Source organism: Ambystoma mexicanum, chromosome 12, assembly GCF_040938575.1.
Source record: "Ambystoma mexicanum isolate Mex_15411 chromosome 12, UKY_AmexF1_1, whole genome shotgun sequence".
In the NCBI taxonomy this organism is placed as follows: Eukaryota; Metazoa; Chordata; class Amphibia; order Caudata; family Ambystomatidae; genus Ambystoma; species Ambystoma mexicanum.
The window spans coordinates 519,708,560-519,723,784 of record NC_090936.1 but is presented as its reverse complement, the minus strand read 5'-3'; the positions used below and the strand labels follow the sequence as shown (position 1 = coordinate 519,723,784).

The 15,225-nt window shown below is 44.9% G+C and overlaps 1 protein-coding gene across 1 annotated transcript in view; it reads left to right on the top strand.

Moving 5' to 3' along the window:
• LOC138513733 (uncharacterized) overlaps positions 1 to 15,225 on the top strand; it is a 440,991-nt gene that overhangs the window by 180,876 nt on the left and 244,890 nt on the right. The window contains exons 6-8 of the mRNA XM_069628814.1: positions 597 to 703; positions 3,317 to 3,443; positions 5,502 to 5,622. Of these exons, the coding sequence (XP_069484915.1) occupies positions 597 to 703; positions 3,317 to 3,443; positions 5,502 to 5,622 (355 nt within the window). The remainder of the gene's footprint in view (positions 1 to 596; positions 704 to 3,316; positions 3,444 to 5,501; positions 5,623 to 15,225) is intronic.

The window sequence follows — 15,225 nt, the reverse complement described above, 5'->3', positions numbered from 1 at the left end:
AGGTAGCTAAATTGAATATTAACACGAGCCAGCATCCATTTTCCAACTATGGCCTTCTTTGACACGTTATATATTCCTCTATGGCAAGCTTCTATGTATCTTTTCTACCTTGCGTTGCTGCATATTTACACGTATTGGTAAGCAAGGTACTTTGTCTTCTTTTGCATTCACGTTTACTTTATCGTTTTGTACATATTTCTCTTATTGCTTCAGTTACATCGTTACTCTTAAGTATTTTCATATCATTTCAGTACGTCCTCGTATAGCTTCTTTAGGACATCACTCTGCCCTAGTCTGATTTCACTCAGCGCTCCAGGATGTCCAATGGTGCATGCTGACCTCCTTCCATACAACATCCTTCCACACTTTCAGTGCGAGGGTACATTTGATGCAGCTGTCTTGAGTGCATATCGTCTCTTGTACACTCAGTGCATAGGGCCCTTCTCCTGCTGTTCCAGTATGATGGCGGTGATGGGGCGGGAGTTAGGGAAAATGCACCCAACTGCTCCTCTACAGTTCCCCGCTCATAACATTGTTTCAGTATGATTACTTGTGCTGTTTGGACCTCTGTGGCTCATGTTATTTGTCTTCTTCAGGCATGGATGTGAGTGCAGACCTCACTGAGCTGGGCCGGACCTCAATCGCTGTGGTGTCCGCAGGTGTGAAGTCCATCTTGGATATTGGTCGCACTCTGGAGTACTTGGTAGGTAATGATGGACTGAATACACATTCACAAAGACTATAACATTGTGTACAGTATAACATGCTTCTTATGTCAGCGAGGAGACTTGTATAGCAAGACGAGAAACTGAATATCCCTGTAGGCACTTTCAGGCTGAAATGAATGGCACAGTCATCATACATAGAGCTTAACCATTGTGCTGAGCCAGTTCATTTATACTCGTGATTTTTTTCAGGTAATTAAATTAAGCGACGCAGTATTTCACTATTTTGGGCAAACACGGAACCCATGATTAGACCCAGCTTTCTTGGTTCCAAAATCAGCAAATTAGCCACCTGGGGCCAGATTGCAGAAACTTTGCCTGGTGCAAGTTCAAAGTTGCATGGTATTGGCACTAGGGCAAAGCGTGCCCTATTTTTTTAAAACACTGGACATATTAGAAAACCTTTGCACTTGCGACAAGTGCAGTATGGCATGTTATAAGCATACGGGCAAAAATGTCCCTTGTGCACAAAAGATGCGTTTTCAATGCATTTTTGCAACAGCCCAGAACATTGAAAATGTATCTTTTGTGCAATTTTTGTCCATGTGCTTATAACATAACTTTGCCCTACTGCTAATACCGTGCAACTTTGCACTTGCACCTGTACAAAGTTTAACATCAGATATTGAGGCTTTCATTGATCAGATGTTGCTGAAGAGCACCTTTGATTGGACATTTGCATCTCTTCCATGCTTCCCAGTGGGTTCAGTTTAGCTGTGGTTAAGGAACTGAGGGTTGAGGTAAACAGAGGATCTTTTTGGGGTGGAGCTAAGGCTTGTGATACGAGGAACATGTATCTTTGGCCTCAATACATCAATCTATGAACCAGTGTATTGCGAGAAACCAAAGGGTGTCTCACCTGCTATTTCTCAGGGACTTGTCATCCAGGTGGCCAGGACAAGGCCATTGCTTTTGGATCCAGTTCCTGGTGGGTGGACCAGTGCGAGAGCATCACCTGGGTGAGGGGGGGGCTTTGAGGAATGGGTATATGGCAGCCGATGGTGAGACGCAGTATTCCCCCAATTTTATGTTCACCTACACCATCCTATTTTGTAGGATTCACTGAAGTCCCAATTCCCCCTCCCTTCCTCTTTACACAAACGCTGGGGCGAGGTAGATGGTGATTGAGAGTAACCAGACTAAGTCTCTCACATCGTACTGGACATGTCCCGTTAATTGGGTCAGGCAAAGTCAGGAACTTTACACTAAGTGCATACACCTGATACCAGTTAGCTCACCTCACACGAATAAAAGGCAACACCTAAAGACGCACTCTGAGCAAGGCGGAACACGAGCACAAGCAGAACTTCCCGGAAGAGGGCACACCTACTGGAACAGAGCAACGGACCAAGGTATGGGAGCAGGGAGCCTAAAACCCCAAGGTTTCCCTACTGGAGGTCAAAAAAGACACGTGGAAAAGGCCAGATCCCATAAGTGAAGACTGCATTGTGTTCCAAGGACGCCAGCAGCCCTCCAGGCAGAGTTGGGGAGGTGAGGCCAAGTCTTTGGTACTAGCCTTGACTCGTGAATTGAAAATAGCAAAACATGAAAGAGAAAACAGCTGGTGAGTTGGCAAGCAACCTGAGAGACCGGTGTATGTGTTAAAGCGGATGAAGTAGCAACATTATATCATACGTGAAGGCTGCACACATGTGGATGAGATGTGAAGAAAGGTAGACCTGTTAATGAACTTTAAAGTAAAAGGCAGCTGTGTGATCAGCGATACTAAGTAATGGAGGGGTCCGGCGAAAGGAAGTAGCCCATTCGAAAGTCCCTTCGAAAGGTACTTTTGTTGTCCGTTTGCTTTATAATTCTAAGTAAAGTAAATTACATGAAAGTAAACGTCACCTGTGAGTCGAAGTGGTCATGCTGTTGTCTGTTAAGAGAGCCACGCACACTCGAAAGTCTCCGACATCCGAAAAGGGTCTCGGTCCAATTGAGGGAGACCCCAAGTACAAAACGCTTGGGGAAGGGAGCCCCCTTGTAAGTTTGTGTTGAACTGTAACATGTGAGGCCTGAGCCCGGGAGAGGGGGACCTGTGTGAACTTTATGTTGGAATACATTTTGAAAGTCAAGAAAGAGCCTTTAACGTGGAAGGCCCGGCAGGCATCAATCCACAGTTTGGAACAGCTTAGAGTGTTAGAAACTGAGCCAGAGTGTGTCATCCTGCCTACGTGGAAAGCCTTACTCAGTGAGGTTTAACGTGAGGAGGATCGCTACTAAGTTTATTCTTTTGAACGCTCATCTTTCTTTTACATACATTTCTCCTTTTTACACTTTTCCTACAAGAGATAGGGCAGGCATTAGGTTTTTGTTAGCATAGGCCATTTTGATTCGACAAACTCCACTAGGACTGTTTTGTTTATTGTTTGATGGTCGAGAGTACTCCCATCTTAGTTATAGGGCAAAATAGGAGTTTCTCTGACCCCAACATTTTCAATAAAGGTTTTGCAAATTGTATCCATTGTGTCAGTGTCCTACCATGCCTTCCCTACAGTAAGCAGTTGTCAGCGATACAGTGGTGCTTTTCTCCATGGTTTGAACTGGTACTTGCACAAGTTGGTAATTTTGTAAGTATTCTATTTTAACAGGAAACGCAAGGGATCTGTGTAGCTTCCTTTGGCGGTTCACGTGAGTTTCCAGCATTCTTTTCCCCGCAAAGTGGCTTCCAAGCCCCCTACACAGTCCGAGATGATAAAGAGGCAGCTGAACTAATTGGTAAGTCTTACAAAAGAAGCAAATTATGTCATTACTTGCTGGGAGGGACCAGCACCAAGGAATGGGAATCCTTGCAAAGTGTTTGCATACAAACGCTCTTAGAAAATGAGTCAGTCTTAATGTTTGCGCGTGACTACATAGACATAGCTGCCATGTCACACGATTAGCCGTTTGTGGTATTTTAGCCAACAGCTTTTGAATGCCAAGAATTGTGGGCATGCACTTTTCATAGACAAAATTATGCCATGGGCCAAAATCTCCCCCAAAATTTCTCACTTAATTAAAAGATGTATGAAAAATATATCCATCATCATACATCTGCACTGAAAAAATGCCAAGTATTCACATTGATGCACAACTGAATGGTACACATTTGAATAAAGAGGACAAAGTATTCCTGAAGTGGGCTGGGGGAGGGCAATAAGCAAATAAAACAGCCAAATTAGGCACAACAAGCAGGCAGTGGCCAATGTGACAGTTACTTGGCCAGTGCCAGCAGGTGGAAACTGATCACTGAGGGTAGGTGGAGCTCAGCCAACCAATCTGTGATGAAATCCCCAGAGTTGGTAAATGTGGAATCCGCAGAGATCCCTCAGTCCTCACTTAGCCGGCAGTAAATAGCAAGAAAACATGAGCTTCCTAAAGAAACCCAGAGAGGGCCCAATAGCCAGTGCAACCCTGTCACTTGTATCGATTCCGTTGTACATCTTAATGGCCTTTGCAAAGCAGCACTGCTTGCCTTGCACCACTTCAACAATGTCTATGAGAAAGGCTTTGCAAAGGTTGCAACATTGTATGAGTACAAGTGTGGCGCTTCTTTTGTTTGACACCTATGCCCCATGTTAACACCATTTATTAGCATGCATACCCCTTTGCTACTTCTCAATTCAGTTTGCCTGCTGGATTTACATCCACCCTGGCTTATTCGATGCCGACTTGTTAGTTGTGAGCCTGTCTAAATAGGCTGTTTCCGCACTATGTTCCAACCTATCAGGAAGAACGATGCTGACCGTGCGCACCAGGCTCTGAAACAGTATTTGAAATCCTGGAGGACGCCACCAACCAACCGACTTTTGAGTAAACCACTTACCTCCTCCGATTATGACACACTCTTCTGCTGATGCTAAAAGCGATTGAGAGCTTCCTTGCGTTCAAGCGCAACTGAAGATATAATTTGAATTCTGAATAATTTTGTAAGACCGTGGTCAACGGCATAAAGCACTGCAGTACCATCCCTAGCAAGTGCACGCTATACAAGCCCTCAAATATGACATAACGAAGTCCCAGTTGGACATTTCTTTTGGCTGAGTCTGCCACAGTGGGCATCCACCCCCAACACCTCCCATTGGGTACTGGCTCTGTCATCTAATGCCCTAATCGTCTAGGACTCACCATGACTACCAACTAAATTTAAGTTGCTGACATCCTTCCCCAAGAGTCGATTGCACCAGCCTCCACGCGTCACAGTAAATGTGCGTGGTGTCCTTGTTGTGGTAGTTAGCTGGTGACTGCAATCGTTTAGGTTTGTCTGGGAAAGTCTGCCTTCCAATCAGTCTGGTTTGACTGGGGCAAACTGGTATTTGGAATGGAAACCAGTGACTCTTTTTCCCAAAGAAATACTACACGGTGCTTACGACACAGCAACCACCAACTGAACAACTAATTTGTGTCATGCACCGGATGAACAGTCGGAAAATAAGACTATTCCACACTTTGACGTGCATACCAATGTACATATTCCATTGGGAGAACCTTATAACAACAGCATCTCATATTATTTCTTTAGGAAAACGCGTGTCATTTGCTGCGGTTCCTGTTTCAACATTCATAGTAAGCCAGCAAAAAAAACATTGTCATAATTGCCATGCAGACAGCACCTATCATGGCTACAATTGCTCTGGTTGTAAAGGTGGCTGGTGGTTAAGTGCTCTACAAAGATCCAGATTAACTATACATTTACTATGCACGTTCCTTCCACCGCTTTACCATTGCCCTTACAGCTTGTGTCCTCCACTTTAGCTCTAGTCTAACCGCCGCCTTGGTCTTTCCCCCGTTTAGCGAGTGCCCTGGAACTGGACATGGGAAGTGGAGTGCTGATCGCAGTGCCCATCCCTGCGGAAGCAGCCACAGCTGGGCAAGAGGTGGAAGAGGCTGTGCAACAAGCTCTGAGTGAAGCCAGGTGAGACCCAGCACACCGACATCCCACCAGACCTAGGACTTCCAAGTGCCACTCGTTCTCTAGATGGTTTTCCTTCTTTCTTGAGTCCTATCTGTCTTACCCTTCACCACTTTCTGTTGCTTCCCATTAAAGAGTTTCCTCCTCCACTTCCTTGAACATTCACTTGAAGGTTGACTCGTTCCTGTGTCTGATGTTCCCTTCTTCTTAAATATTTTCAATTCTATGTCCCCTACCCGTTCCACAGTTCTTTCTCTCTGTACCTCCTGCTTTCGTTGGCCCCTCTCGTGTTCTCTCCCCTCTTGCTTCTACACTGTATAGCCAGTTTTGCTCTACTTTCCATGTCTCTCTGTTCCAGCCGATTTCAATATCCAGCCTCTGGTCACTCGCCCTAATTATTTGGTCATCAGTTGGAAATTTTTGGGCTTATTCACTGTGAGCAGGAATTCTGCCTGGGTTATCCGGTATTTTGTATCTTTGTGTCTCCATCTGGGTTTCTCAGTGTGATATTTATCATTCAATGGCAGATTCAAGCAGTGTGTTATTGGATTTCACTTTGTCTCGGAATTGTGTATCCCCATTTTTGATGTGTGAGCATATTTTTCAGTTATTAAGGGATAAGTTGGTTTTTTTTACGGAATTGGGTTTGCTTGGAAATTGAATGACTTGTCGGAGTTGTTTATATGTATTGTAGAATTTTCCAGTTTGTTTTTCCATACAGAATACTGCTAATCGTTGTTGTTGCTTGAAAAGGAATCGGCCACTTTCACCGCATCCAAACTCGCCTAGTCCCGTTTTACCACATTTGTTTTTTATCATTTTTACCATAAATATGTAGATGGTGGGTTGAGGTTAGGAACATAGGAAGGATGGATGGATGGTGTGCGAGTAGATTTCCCCTTGCATTTTGCAGTACAAATCGATTAAACAAATGCAGTGAAATGGGATTCGATGAGTTGAGATGCGAGGAAAATCTCATACACAACTTTCTGAGGCATCACCTACACCCAAGATTATTCCAAATGGGAAACTAGTTGAAGGGGAAAACACGCATCTTCTGTTTTGTAACGCGTTACTCGGAGGCGTTGCTAGGGGTGGCTGAGGGGACTATAGCCCTGGGTCTTTTGGTTGTAGCCCCGGCTAGAAGCTCAGGGGTTAAAACTAAAAAGGCTAGCTAGCCCCCGGTCCCAACAGTCCCAAAATTAACATAGCCCTGGATCTTTTCCAGGCCTAGCAACACCCCTGGCGTTACTAAAGGGCCACAGAAGTGCCCCCCAGAAATGAGTGTAGAGGGATGTATTGGATTTCCCAGCATCCCAACTCATTGAATCCTCTTTCACTGCATCTTTTTACCAGTTTTTACTGAAGGATGGAAGGGGAAACCCCCACACATGCCCCAACCAACACCCCCAACCCTTCTATATGCCTAAACCGAACCAACCATCTGCATATTTGTGGTTAAAGAAATATGGTAAAACGGGATTGGGTGAGTTGGGATGCGATGAAAGTGATTGGTTCCCTCTCCATTTCCTACTTGTAGCTCTTGGAGTAATGACTCGTTGTGCCAATCACAGTGCCATTCCTGAACTTGACGACTACAGCCAGGCCCAGGCAGCACCACCGATGCAACATCTCGTGTCTCATTGAAGCAGTCCCTCCATATGTTATTTGTTTTCATGGTGCATTCTGTCTGGTAGTGCATTCATTTTGATTATGCTTAACTCCACCGATAGTAAATGTATGGAGTTTTAGGAAAAGTCGACAAAGTACACAAACAATGTCCCATCATGCGATATGTATTGATATTATGTTACTTGGCATTTATATAGCGCTTTATGTATCATTGGTATGACTTCAAAGCGTTGGAAGGATGATTGCCCTCAGGAACCGTAGTTCAAGTCAGTAGGGAGAAAGAATGTTGTATTGTGCGTGGGTGCACCGGCTATGTGTGCAGATAGTGGTTGATGGATGATGGCTGCTTTATAGCAATAGGTGTGGTGCTGGTGAAATCCGTTGGATGTGTTCAGTCTGGTGGGTGGACACCTAGACTGGGTTCTGGCTGCGTTAGGCCTGAGGAACGCCTAAGCTAGCCGGAATGTGCTCTGCTGTGTTTTATTAGGGTGATGAGGCGTTTGTGGGGTCGTGTTGGTTTGAGAACAGCTGGGCCGAATTTATCATGGTATAGCTGTGTTCTAGTTGAATGCTGGTGTACAGAAGAGAGTAAGCATAGTGTTGTGAATGGTGGATATCAGTACACGTGCCTGCCTGAGACCCGGCACGTGAGCAGGACAGTGGGGACGTACATATCGACATACATATGTTAACGACAGGATGGATAGGGGGATATCTGATGTGTGGGGGCAGGGTATATATCTGCTCTCTCTTTCTCTTACGGTCTCTCTCACTGTCTTTCTTTCATTCTCGCTCAATCTTTTTTCTCTGCCTCTCGAGCCGTGCCCCAGCCCCAATCCTGATAAATGGCAACGCCACCCTGCCTTCACTAAATGAGATCGCTGTTCCTCAGCTTTCCCATTCATTCCCCTAAGCCCTCCTTAAAGCAATGAAACTGGTTGGTGGGCTTACAGGTAGAACTGAGAGCTGCAGAGGACACTGTTTCATCTGTGGTTTACTCACTGCTAAATCCCTAATATTAAGGGAGACCACCAATACTGAACTCGGCATAATTGATGTTGATTAATAAGTTTAATGCACAAGTTAAATTGTAAAAGAGACCATTATGAAATTCAGTAGTAACTCAAAAATGCTGAAATGTAACTATTTTAACCCATACATTTCACAAAGAAGTTCTCATTCAAATTCAACCAAGCCTTGTGAGAAGGTATCCCAGCATAACACGCTTCAGTCATCTGGCCATATTCAGAAACATCTGAGTCTAAAAGTAATAGTGCTATGATATTCATTTAATATGAGGACTCAATTTAAAGTATATCAAAGCTCGCCCCTCCATCCCTATTAAAATCCAATTTAATGAAGTACCTGATTCCAGAAGTCACATAATGACACAATCAAATAAAATATCCTTCCTGTGAGAGAAGATAAGGGGACTCCTTACCCAAATTGCCAATGAATAATCACAGGTGGTAAGTTAATAATATTACTTCGAAGCAGAAAAGAGTAATAGTTACAAATAAACTGATACTCATTAGTTATGCTATGTTAAGGAGATTTGTACCGCGCACCGCTAGCAGCCAGGGTCAGTCTCCGGGCAGTGGCTCTGCAAGACAGGGAGGGTGGGGATGTTAGTGAGGATGGGGTGAGAGGGTAGGTTCAGAACTAGGAGGAACTGGCGTCTGTGAGTTTTGTTTTGCATGTGTGGGTTTGTGCTGGAGACCCTGCATTGTAAACCTATTGGTATGGTTCAGTGACTTGGCTGTGTGGTAGTGTTTTGTGCTGGTGTTATTGTATTATGTGGTGCTGTTCTGTGATGGGATTGGTTGTGCGCACTGGTTGGATAGTGTCCATAAGAGATCCAAAGACACGGTTGAATGTTGCTGTAAGATTATCAGGTGTATCGATGTGTAATTTCATTTGTTGAAGGTTTTACGGACTATGTGTCATGGTGCAGGCACCCAAACCCCTGAAACTTGTGGGGCCATCCTGGACTTTGGCCCCCTTGGGGGCTTATCAGGCCCCAGCCAGGCTCACCTTGACTCAGTCCTGGCGCCAGGCTCATGGAGGTGTTAGTTACATGGTCTATTAACTTGGCTCTGAGAGGCTGAGCCATTCAGTTCAGGGTGTGGCCTGGAACTACTTTACCTGAGAGAAGGGATACGGAGAAGAGGACTATTTTCTTGGAACTACTTGCAAGGCTATTTAAACCGCACCCAAAAATCTGAACACGCTTCGCGTTATTCTGCACTACTGCTGCGTAACGCTCACCGTGTCAGATCAGTTCTTGCTTCCTTCTGCCACGCCCGTCCAGAGTCTTCCATCCATCAGCACCTGCGAACAGAAACTAACAGGAGTTATTTAAGCATTGAAGGCCTTACCTGCAGTGCATCCAGATCTCATCTCCTGCTTTCCCACGGACCGCCGCATCTGCAGAGCAGAACGAAAAGCACGCTCTAGGGTAGCTACTCACCTGAACGGCCCGCTCCAGGAACTTCATCGGACAGTTCTTCACTCGGCAGCGTGCCGCAGCTCGACACCGCTACACGGATCTTCTATTCTTCTTCCTGGACTCGCGCCGTACCTGCTAAACAGAAAAAGACAAAAAGGTTAGTTGCACGTAGCAAAGGAAGGCTACAGAGGCGAACATTTGCGCGCCCAGCACAGCGCAATACTTGCCGGCAGGAATCCTGAGCATCATTGTCAGGAGGGTCATCCATCATCCGAAGGTCGCTTAACGGCGCACCTGTAAGACAATAACGGACATTAGTTATCTTGAACAGAAAGACTTAAAGGCAGTCATTCCAAGCAGTTATTGGAATAGAGACTTACCTGCTTACTCCTGGGCCTTCTACTTCAGCAACTTCCTTCGGATCAGTGATGTAACTCAATCCAGGAAAGACTGTGAACTGCGCCCCTGCCAGAGTGTGCAGGACGGAGAGCTCGTCCATTAAAAAACAGAGGTGAGCCAGAAGAAGTGAAGGATAGACCGGAAGGAGGTGAAACCACTGCCCAGCTCCCTTCAGTAGCTAATATCTTGTTTCGACTTGCAGGCTAACATCTCCTGAAGCAAGTACTAAGGGGAGACGCAAGCTAGCATCACCAGCCAAGCAGAGCAGCATCAGGACAGACAACAACCTACGCACACGAGCACGCCCCCGTGGAGACCAGGTGAGCGTGACACTATGTGGGTGGTTCACTCTAGGTGTGCTTCAGCATCTAGTGGTGCTGGGTGTGAACATAGAATTGATTCATGGTTGGCTTATGTGTGGTATGGCTGGTCTCAGTCTGCTGTAGTGGTGTCAGTTATGTTGGAGAAACAGGAAGTGGGGGTGGGTTAATAAGTCAGTCAATTTGTTAGAGCCTTTGGTGTGGCTCTTTGGTTGCCGCTCGACAGTATCTTGCCAAGTTCTCGGTTGTGGTTCTTTGTCTCATCTAGACTCCTCTCTGGTTGTTTGTATGTGGTTTTATTGTTGCTGGTGTTCCTTGAGGTTGTCATTGTCTGTTTAATAGCCAGGTTTTAAGTCGTTTCCTGAAGGTGATGTGGTCTTCTGTGGTTCTAATTTCTCTGGCCATGGTGTTCCAGATGTTAGCGATAAGATGGGAGAAAGCTGTTCCAAGTTTCCTTTTTTCGTAGCGTTTTGCCTCTTTGTAGGTTGTTGCTGGATCTTAGGTCCCTTCCTGGGCAATACTGGGTAATTTTGTCTTGGAGGAATTCCCCCTCCATGTCTGTGCATGACTTTGTGGTAACCAGTATAGGCTTTTCATTGCTGGGGTGATGGGGCCTCTTCTGTTTAGTCTTAATAATATCCTGGCTGCTGTGTTTTGCACTCTTTTGGAGTTTCTTGGTGAGTCTTGCCGGCATTTCTAGGTAGAGGCTGTTTGTGTAGTCTATTCTTGTGAGGATCAGGGATATGATTGTGAGGGTTCTGTGAGGGAAGGAGGGGTAGAAGAGTAATCCTCTGAGTATTCTTAGGAGGAAGAAGCTTTTTTTGGTGATTGCATGGACTTGCTGTGCCAGGGATAGAGTATTGTCCATTAGTATTCCTAGGTTATTTACTACATCTGTAATATGTTTGCATTCCCATGCCGGTTGGCCAGGCCAGTTGTGGGTTCAGTCTGTGGAATCCTGCTGGTGAGAGCATTATTTCCGTTTTTGCCAGGTTCAGTTTAAGGTTGTTCATTGTCATCCAATTGTAGATGTCTGTGAGGCAGTTGTTGAGGTTATTATTTTGTTCCTGGGTTCTGTTTGTTTTCACTGTCAGTTGTGCGTCATCTGCGTAGCTGTAGGTGGTAAGTCTGTGAGGGTTTGAATGATTTTCATTATTGGATGCATGTAGATCTTGAAAAGCAAAGGAGAGTGGCTGGATGCCTGTGGGACTCGGCAGAATATGTTTTTGATGTTTGAGGTGAACAGTGGTAGGCAGGTTCTTTAGTTTTGGTTTGTTAGGAATGAGGTAAGCAACTTTAGTGTGGAATCCTGTATGCCACATTCCATCAATCTTTTTATTAGTGTTGTGTGGCTGATTGTGTCAAATACGCTGATATGTCCAATAGCATGAGGGCTGATTGGGCATAGCCGTCTGCATTTATTTTCAGGTAGTCGCATATCGATAGAAGTGCTGATTCTGTTCCTCTCATTGTTCTGAAACCAACTTGTGACCGGTCTAGTATTCTGTTTGTTTTGACGTATTTAAGCAGAATTTTGTACATGTGGTTCTCTGGGATCTTTGCTGGGTAGGGAAGGTTGGATATCGGTCTGTAGTTGCACGGGTCTTCTGAGCTTTCTGATTACTTTTTTATCAGTGGTTTGATGTATGCTGATTTGCAGGAGGATGGTTCTATTCCTCTTTTGAGTGAAATATTCATTAGGTTCCAGAAATGGGTCGCCGGGGTTCTGTCGTTGAGGATTTCTTTTAAGATGTCAGGGGGCCGGGGGTCCCTTGGGGATCCTACAAGGTTGGTGTCCTTGATCAGTGTGGCAATGATTTCTTCTGTGATTGGTTCAAGGCAGGTGAGTTTTGCTGTAGTCTGCGTTTTGCCCGGTGTGTCTGGTCTGGCAGTTATGGTTGTATTTGTCCGGTCTGGGTTGATGCTCTCCTGTATTGTATCTATTTTCGATCTCAGGTGGTTAGAGATGTTGTTGCATAGTGCTTGTATTGGGATGATAGTTTTTTTTAATCTCTTTGAAGAGTTCTTTCTGTGGATTCTTTGCCAATTTGATTCTTGTGGCGTAATAGTATTTTTTTTGCTTTGAGGACTGTTGATTTGTATAGTTTGAGTTGTCTTTGGTATTTTAATTTTGTCTTGTCGGTTGTATTGTTCTCTCCATTTCTTTTCCATTTTACAGTTTTTTTTTACTTCTTTCACTTCTCCTGTGAACCATTTTGCTGCCTGTTTTTTTGGTGTTGCTGTGAAAATGTTGCTGGTGCAAGTTGATTGAGGGCCTCTGTGATCCAACTGTTGAATGTGTCTTCTGCTGTGTTTACGGTTGCTTCAGTGGATTCTGTGTCCCTTGGGAGGTTTGAGTCTAGAAAGTTTGTAGAGTTTGCATGGAGCACTTCCTGTAGGCGGGTTTGGGATGTGATGTAGAATGGTATCAAGTAGGGGTCACTCCGTAACTTTGGTGTAGATGATGCAGATGCGCATAGTACTTCCCTGTAGAAAATTGCATCCAGGGTGTGTCCGGCATTGTGGGTGGATCCATTTACTATTTGCATGAAATGTAAAGTTTCCAGGAGTGCACAAAGTGAGTTTGCTGTGGATTTGTTTTCTTTTTTCCAAACAGATGTTGAATTCTCCCTGTATGACTCGGTTGTCGTGGTTGGTTGATAAGATGGCGACTGTGTCCGCTAGTTTTGTTGCAAAGTTGGAGTTGTATGAAGGTGGGCTGTAGATCAAGAGGAATAGTTGGTCATTGAGTTTTGTCTTGATGAGGAGGGATTCACAGTCTTCTACACGGGATGCTCTGATGTGTTTGTGTATGATTGCGATTCCGCCTCCTCTTTCGTTTTCACTGTTGGCGTGTATTAGTTTAAAGTTGTTCGGTATGGCTTCATTCACAGTGGCTTCTGTAAGTATGCACATGTCTGTGCCTCCTTCGCTCAGAAGTTCATGGATTTCTGTTAGTGTTTTGCCATGGATATAACGTTGAGGAGGATACAGTGTAGTTAGTTTGGTTTTCCTTTTCTTTCAGGTTGTTGCTTGTATTGTTGGTTTGGCTTGGTGTGTTGTCGGTTGGGTTTCCGTTGCTGGTAGTTCGCATGATTTTCACAATGTTCCAAGAAATCAAAAAACTGTATACAAAAAATCACCCGTTGTAGTTATGTATACAGAGAACGCCAAGTAATGTAAAAAGGGAATCCCCTTGTCTCTGCTTACCAGTTCCCATTTGATCAGACCATAGGATCAAGATCTAAAAGGGATTCCTTTATATTTTGTACCCGACTTTGCAAAGAACCCACCATGAATGCCTTGTGTGGGCATCTGACATCACCACACAACAACATGTCATACATTAGTTTTATGCAGCATCATCATGGCGTGTGCGCAATCACTGTAACATATTTTCAAAAACTGCCATCTTTGAAGAGATGCGCCTAGTCACATATCAAAAACGATTCTACTGAAAGTAGAAAAACGCTATTTATATTGTACATCAGACAACTCAGTCTATGGTGTCTCCCATTAACACCTTAGCTGGTCGAACACCACTAAGTGGCAATCTTGACTGCGAGGATAACATTCTATAATGTTGGGCAACCTGTTTCACAAGGAAACTAATGCAATTCAGCCTTACACTCTGCAACTCCCACCTGTGATTCTGGCATTCACATGTGACCACCATGAGATTCGCCTCATTAAAATGTACTACACACTCCTCAGAGTAAGACGACACATGATCAGCTGTAAGCTATCCTATGTTGCTGATTTTCTACCATCACTACAATGTCCACTCAGTCCCAGTCGTTATCCCACACCTTTCTACTCTGTTTATTTACACAGATCGTGACCCAGTAAAGGGTGTTCTGAAATGTATTTTTGATCAACACTGATATGGCATTTACAGGTGGCAAGTGCAAGAATTAAGCGCAGACAAGATGTGTCTAATAAGTGTATGTAAGGAGGCTGTAGGTTTGCAGATACAGACCCAAGTGCAAGGGTTACCCGGAGGCAGTGTGGGTATGCAGCTGTGTGGGCAGGGATCTGGGCCCAAATTCAGAGGGTAGCCAGGTGCCCAGTGCAGAAATAGACAGAGACCAGCAGGGGAGAGGAAGAGAGAAGGCAGAAGCAAAGAGTAAGGTCTTGAGGTGCTTCCGGATCCGAAGATGGTTCTCCTCCAGTGGTCGAAGTGGGCGGGAGCGGTCGGGAGCGGTGCTCCTCTACTTCTTTTAATTAAGTTTTACCATTCCTATACTTTTTATTTTAAAAAGAAACCGGAATGGTTTAGTTTTAAAATAAAAGTGTAGGAAGAAGTTGAAACTTGCACTGTCAGTGCACTGCAGTGGACGTTCCCTTAAACAGCAGGCAAATGTGTTTTGGGATTTGTACTGTGCATGGGAGGGGGCGGGGCAATTGGGTTTGTGGAGAGCGGTGCAGTCCAGTAGGGAACATAGTTCCACTACTTCTTTTCATACACTTCGACCACTGTTCTCCTCAAGTTTCAGAGAGGCAGGGAGGCTGTTCCAGAGGGAGGCCCCAGCCAAAGAAAGGGATCTACCACCAACTTGTTGCTTGGAGAAGCGACTGACCCTGAGGGATTTGGAGGTGGAGGAGCGAAGAGCTTGAGTATGAAGGTATTTCCGAAGGGAGAGTTGAAGGTATTGCGGACCCACGCCCCAGAAGGCCTTGTGGACAGTGCAGAGGGTCTTGAACTAATTAAGTGATTTCAGAGCTGGAGAGATACGACTCCTGGGCTTGAGGCCAAGGACCAGTCTTGCAGTCCTGTTCTGAATGATTTGCAAAGGGCGGAGAGTA